The sequence below is a fragment of the Lygodium microphyllum genome, unplaced genomic scaffold (genome assembly GCF_053477565.2).
Source record: "Lygodium microphyllum isolate KBCC unplaced genomic scaffold, Lygodium_microphyllum_v1.1.10 scaffold_35, whole genome shotgun sequence".
In the NCBI taxonomy this organism is placed as follows: domain Eukaryota; kingdom Viridiplantae; phylum Streptophyta; class Polypodiopsida; order Schizaeales; family Lygodiaceae; genus Lygodium; species Lygodium microphyllum.
In genome coordinates this window covers 1,796,291-1,803,090 of record NW_028229518.1, presented here as the reverse complement: position 1 = coordinate 1,803,090, position 6,800 = coordinate 1,796,291, and the positions used below count along the sequence as shown (strand labels likewise).

The 6,800-nt window shown below is 41.1% G+C and overlaps 1 protein-coding gene across 1 annotated transcript; it reads right to left on the bottom strand.

Annotated features, from left to right (window-relative positions):
- Positions 1-1,583: 1,583 nt before the first annotated feature.
- LOC148009172 (uncharacterized) lies at positions 1,584-5,683 on the bottom strand. The gene is made up of 5 exons (XM_087673748.1): positions 5,090-5,683; positions 4,875-4,952; positions 3,448-3,547; positions 2,081-2,238; positions 1,584-1,981 (listed from the first exon to the last, which is right to left on the bottom strand). Exons 1-5 carry the CDS (start codon positions 5,597-5,599, stop codon positions 1,775-1,777), a joined length of 1,053 nt encoding a protein of 350 aa, XP_087529874.1. The 5' UTR covers positions 5,600-5,683; the 3' UTR covers positions 1,584-1,774.
- Between the last annotated feature and the right edge of the window lie 1,117 nt (positions 5,684-6,800).

The following is a 6,800-nucleotide window of genomic DNA, read 5'->3' as shown; positions in this document are numbered from 1 at the left end:
CATGGAAGATCAATAAACACATGTATACATGGAAGGTCAACAAACACATGTGCATATGGAAGGTCATCCATCATGATCCTCTTTATAGGCTGTAAAAGGTAGACCCCTTCATAGTTTTCATGATCCATCCTTTTACCCAATGAGAGTTATTCCAGATAGCCTTAAGCTCTTCACCTATCTTCTGTTGTTTAGATTGCCACATCGAAGCTTTAAGCGCATGGGTGGATAGAGCCATCTTTGTATTAACTTCGTTGGAGTTAAAGAAATTTTTTGTTCTCCTCCTATCTGTTGTGTACTCTCTTTATCTATCTATTACTCAAATTCTATTCGCTTTACCATGTAATTTTCACATCCTACACATAATATGATCCTTGCCAACAACAACTGCTTCGATGCATATTATTGTGAATAAATTGAGATTTTGCAATAGGAAGCGACCATGGATATACTGTGCCATGTTTGTGAGAGATGTCGAGATTGTGAATGCTCGCGGTAGCTCGTGTGACCATCAGCTATGCTATGATTATGGAAAAGAGGAAAGATGAGGTAGAGGGAGAGACTGAAGTACTGAAAAGACAACACAAAGATTTGAGGAAGGGGGTGGGCGGTCCGGATTAAAGCCATGGTGTATCCACGATTGGTGGGAAGAGAGACAAAGAAGGCAAGAAAAGAGAGTGAGAGGGAAAGGTAGAACGATCTCATCTAGCAGCAAAGTTTTGGTGAGACCAACTGGAGAGAGAGAGAGAGAGAGAGAGAGAGAGAGAGAGAGAGAGAGAGAGAGAGAGAGAGAGTGTGTGTGTGTGTAAGCCTATAGTGTATGGCAATATGGTATTGCTATCTCCATGTATGTTTTTATAGAGGATCTACTGTGCTTCTAGAGATGGGCCATATTGCAACGTTGACAAAATGAGAGCGGTCCATCTTGGGGGTGAATCTTCTCCACATATCTTTTTTCTCACTCTGCTCTAGACTTCACACACACACATACACTTTCTCTCTCTTGCTCTACTCTAGACTCCACACACACACACACTCTCTGTCTTTCCCTCTCTCTCTTTGTGTCCTTCACGTGCCCTTTTCATTGTTGGCTGCACTTTTTTCTAGTTGTCTCTCCACATTGCATTTGCCTCTATGTAGGTAATGCATTGGCTTTCTAAAAGGCAAAAGGCAACCTCTACTACTCTAACACAAGTAGAGGTAGATTCGTGGTGGCAGAGGCCACAATCGTTACCATTATGGAAAAAATTAGGAGCAATCTCATGACTCACAAGGGCAGTCACATATAGGTGGCAAAGGTCAATCTTGAGGCAAGAGGAGCCATAGAGGATGTGGAAAATAGATTACAAGTCATGATAATGGAGAATGCTATGGTTAGAAATGTCATATTTCATATAATTGTCAAGAAAAGAGAAGAGGTGGAAACAACAGAAATGCAAGAAGATAGCATAATAATTATGCATCTATCAATAATGAAGTTGATAAGAAGAATTTATTTGTTGAGAGAGAGAGAGAGAGAGAGAGAGAGAGAGAGAGAGAGATTTGACATTATACGTTAAACTAATTCATATATTTCAAATAATTGGTATATATATATACAATGTATGCATATATGATCATTTCTGAAGCATGTGATAATTGGACTCTTGAAATGCTTCACTCTCTCGATATGAAAATGAATTTCTTTTTTCTCTTGTGATTTCACAAATATACAGGAATGTAGGTCAAAGAAACATAGTTGTATTGTCCTAGCTTTTTTGAGAGGTCTCGCATTGGATTAATTTAAATGCAGCTTTGAGAGAAGGAAAAGGCATCCTGATGACATCAAGATAGATATGGAAAAATAAAGCAAATCTAGTCCGGAGCTTATAGGAACCCTCTTACTTTTCTCAAACATTCCTACTAAAAGTATCATGACAATCACGTGTCCAACTTTCGTCTTGAGTTGATCAAGCGATTTGATTTCCAACCATCGAGGCCGTTCCTTTGTTTTGTCATGAAAGGAAAGAATTGGTTAGTTTCCTTCAAAGAGAAAATCACATGGAATAGATCAAAATAACTAGTAATGATAGCATGTGCAAACCTGAAGTCGAAAGAGTCCAAACAAGCTAGAGCTTGTGATATTCTTTTTTTCACGTGTTAGGGAAGAATCTGCATTGATCTCACTACCAATGCTCTTTATGAATAACTCATACAAACCCATCCCAAATATAAGCATTACTGTGGCCATGAGGTATATATCTGTAGCCACATTGAGGGATATAAGTGACTTGTGAACTCATATTAAGGAAATCATACATGCTACATATAAGGCAACCAAAGTTAGTCTTAAAAATTGAAAGGCTAAGGCGACTAGAAATCTTCTGAAAATAGCCTTTTGAAAACAGCCTTCCATTGTATCAATATATATGTTGGAGTATCATAAACACGCTCTGTTTGATGGCTAGACATAACTTTTGTTGCATCCTATCCAAATTAAGGGGTGGTTTCCCAATATGCAAAATTATTAATCAACCCTAAATTGCAAATAACAAACATAATTGTATTAGAAAAACCTGGAACTCTTGGATGCAAGTCTGATATCATTGCATGCTCATTGGGTATAGACAAGGGTATGGATTGCATTCATATAAGGAAAGAAGTTTATGCATTTCCCCTAAAAGAGATGCAACATATTCTAGAAATCTAAGGGGTCCTTTATGTCAAACATGTAGGCTCATCACACCCATTGTTGAAGTCATCACCTATTTATCGATGTACATAAGTGTTATTTCATATCTTCAATGACCACATCAAAATAACTTACTAATCTCAACATGGCACTATAATGATTTTGACTTGGTACATCTACAGCCTTGAGCTATTAACTTAGTGTGCTTTACCTTACAAGCCACCTTACAGATGCATGTCATGAATTGCATGCAAAACACAAATACTGCGAAGTCAATGATATCTAAATATAAAAAGTTTTAACTTATGTACGGATTTAATCATTAGCACTAAGCTTGTTATTCATACTTGAGTTGATTAACTATTTTAGGAGATGCTATATTTCTGGACAAATCACTATAACACTCGCCTTACTTACGCCATGCGAATCAACTCATAAGATTCCTTGGTAATGGCAATGGAGACTAATTAATCCAATCAATTCCATATCACTATTTTTCCGTTTTAATATTGTGATTTATTCAAGGCATTTGAGCTACAGAAATAAGCCACCATGTTTTGAGCATATTTAAGTGGAATAAGTTTACAGTAAATGCAAACTTATAAGCCTTTTTGAGTAGTTGAATTTGAATACTAATCTCAAATCAAAAGACAAGTGTCCCACTTTTAGGTTCTAATGTATTCAATGTGCATTAGCTACTACCATATTTTACATGGATTTCATTATTGGATGGAACAACTTTATGATAAATGCAAACTTGTGTATGTAAATGTACTCACCAATAGCTTCTACAAGGAGTAAAATGACATGTCCAGTATCAATTCCATGTAGTGATCCATGGAGGTACTCAGAAATTGATATCACAACATTAATGGAACCCTGCAATTTCCAAGACTTACTTCTTGTCATTGAATAGTCAAATTTCTATAAACCATTAAAGTGGTGCAACATTCGCAACATTTGCACATAATTGACAATAGAAATACATAGATAGTCACTTGTCCAAATGTGTGCTACATGTGAGCTAATTGGCAATTACATATTAAAGTGCTATGAGAAGGAAATATGTATCAAAAGTGCATTTATAAGCATGAACTACCACAGTAGAGGATGTACATCTTCAACCATTTTGAGAAAAGAAGGCATTTCCTAAATTGCAGGTCCATGGGGCTTGAGGAAAGTGATATATTAATTTGGAAAATAGTGGCTTTCCCAAGGTTTTGCTGGTATGTTTTAATTGTCATACTTGAAGTTTCACTAGAGAGAACATTAAAATAGCTATCTAAAATTAGATAATTAAAAAAATTCTTGTGGGCACTAGATCCCTAAGTGGTCCAATCTCTTAAATGTATCTTAGAGTGTGAGTTGAGCAGGGCCATTTTCTTAATTTATGGGACTTGTAGATACATAAACGATGTATTCATACACTTTGTTTGGATTTAGGAGGGATTTTAAGAGAGAAATATGTATACACAAAGAATTTTTATTAAAATTAAAAAGAAGAATTTTATTATGTAGAAGGTATCAAAATCTCTCCAATGAGGATGTATTCGAACAAATTCTTCTTTGGTAGGCCCTTGTGGGACAGAGCTTTGTGGTGGTCTTTTTTTTTCCCTTTGGGGTTTGTTGTTGGGGGGGGGGGGGGGGGGGGAGGGGCGCGCATATGGGGAGGGATGCACCCATGTGTAGAGGCCTATATACAAAACCCTTGCAAAAAGGGCATTCTCTAAAACAACGGTATCTCTTTTACTTTATATATGCAAGCAAAATATCTGATCGCGATAGTATCAAAATTTGCACTCTAATACTTACCTTCCAACTATGAAGCAAATTGACATTACACTCCTACTATGAAACTAATTGACATTATGCTCCTAATCAAAATGCAAAAGGATACTCATTACTTTTGTGAAGTTACATTCCCTTGTGTGCCATAGACTTTGAAGTTGGAACGTGGTTGCAAGTTTCCTACTAGGAGAAATGAGATGTGCACAATTGTTACCTTTGAGCATACTTCAACATTGTGATTACAAACTATGAAAATACTAGTAGAGAGAGAGAGAGAGAGAATGTGCGTGTGTGTGTGTGGGTGTGGGGGCACGTATGTGCACACGCATGTGTGCTTATACATAGATGTGCATGTATGTCTGCACATAGATGTTGTGTTTGTGTGCATATGCATGTGCTTGGAACATGTGTACAGTACCTGGAAGAAACAGAGAACAGAGCCGGCTAGGGATCCCCAAACAGCTAGCAGCGTTAGAAAGCGGCAGTCGAAGATCATCTGGAAACGCCGAATATCGCAATAAACATTTAACGGGATGATTATGGGTTGCGAGGGACTTTAAGTGCGTATATTTGAATTAGTAGGAATGTTGCAATATTATAATAATAATAATAGTAATAATATACAGTACATACCCGCTCTATTCGCTCCTCGGCGGCTTCCACGCCAAGGCTCGGGTTCCGTTTGGTGGTGGAGGGGGACGCACCCTTGCTGGTGGGCAATGCGCCGGGCTTGTCGGTCAGTCCCGGTTGCACGGAAGCGTCTAAGCTTGTGGCGAAGCTCCTGCCCTTGTCACCGCGAGAGAGTGTGACCAGGCATAACCGGTTGATGGGATGGTGATTAACCGGGCTCCAGCTGCTGGATTGCGAAGGGCGCAGTCTATGGGCTCTCCAGTGTGCGACATGCCGCTGCCTGCACATAATACGATCCTGGCCGGCAGCTGCTCGATGCCGGAACATTGTCATGAGAAGCTGGTCGGATTCAATGGCTGTATTACTGTGAATAAATCGAGCTTTTGCAGCAGGAAGCGGCCATGGATGTACTGCGCCGTGTAATTTGTGAGACGTGTGGCGATCATGAGGTGAGATGTCGAGATTGTGAATGCTCGCGGTAGCTCGTGCGACCATCACCTGTGCTGTGATCATGGAAAAGAGGAAAGCTGGGGCAGGGGGACAGAGTGAAGCGCCGAAAAGACGGCGCAGAGATTGGAGGAAAGGGGGGGGGGGGGGGGGGGGTCGGGATCACAGAGATAGTGTGTCCGCGGTTGGTGGGAAGAGAGACAAAGAAGGCAAGGAAAGAGAGCGAGAGGGAAAGGCAGAACGATCTCGTGCGGCAGCAAAGTTTTGGTGAGACCAACTGGAGAATAGCGGGAGAGAGAGGAAGAGAGAGAGAGAGTGTGAGAGAGAGGGAGTGCGTGTGTGTGCAGGGCAATATGGTATTGCTGTCTTCGTGTATGTTTTTATAGAGGATCTGCTGTACTTCTAGAGGTGGGCCATATTGCCACGTTGGCACAAGCAGAGCGGTCCGTCTTGGGGGCGAATCTTCTCCAGATACTACCCTTTTGCTCACTCTGCTCTAGACTCTAGACTCCACACACACACACACGCAGTCTCTCTCTTTCTCTCTCTGTCTGTGTCTTTCGCGTGCCCTTTTCGTAGCCGGCTGCACTTTGCGCCAGTCGTCTCTCCATCCGCGTTGCATTTGCCAGCTCTACGTAGGCAATGCATTGGCTTGCGAACGCCGGACAGGCCACTTTCGTTGCTGGCTCCCGCAGTCCAGAGGCTGGCCATGCACCGCCTTTCAAACACGCGTGCTTATTATCATTCGTTATGCCCCCCACCACCTGGTACGACCGGAGACAAGTGTGAGGAGGAGAACATCCGCTTGACCTTTCAATATGTGCAATACAACAGGAGTACAAATGAAATGCGAGCTCTGCTCCTACATGAACATCCATGGGAGACTGCGTGGACCGCTGCTCTCACAAATGAAATGCAACAGGCAACCACTGGCGCTTCAGCTGGACCTCAGCTTGCTCCTTCGTGAAGCCCGCCTCTGCTCGTGGGATGATATGTCAACTTCCAAGTCTTGCACAACTTTTCGAGAATGCGTCCAAAAACATCATTTTCAACTTTCAACCACCGAAATCCTCCAAACTAAAAGGACTTTAAAGTTGACCTTTACCTCGCACGACTGTTCACGGTTGTCGTTCAAACACACATTTCCCAAACGGTAGTTTTACTATCCTTCCTAACACGTGATCACAATCACACATAAGCCCGCCGCCCACACACACAAAGGTAAGAGAATTTGTAGGCATTAAAGTCGAGGATACTCAAGGTGCAA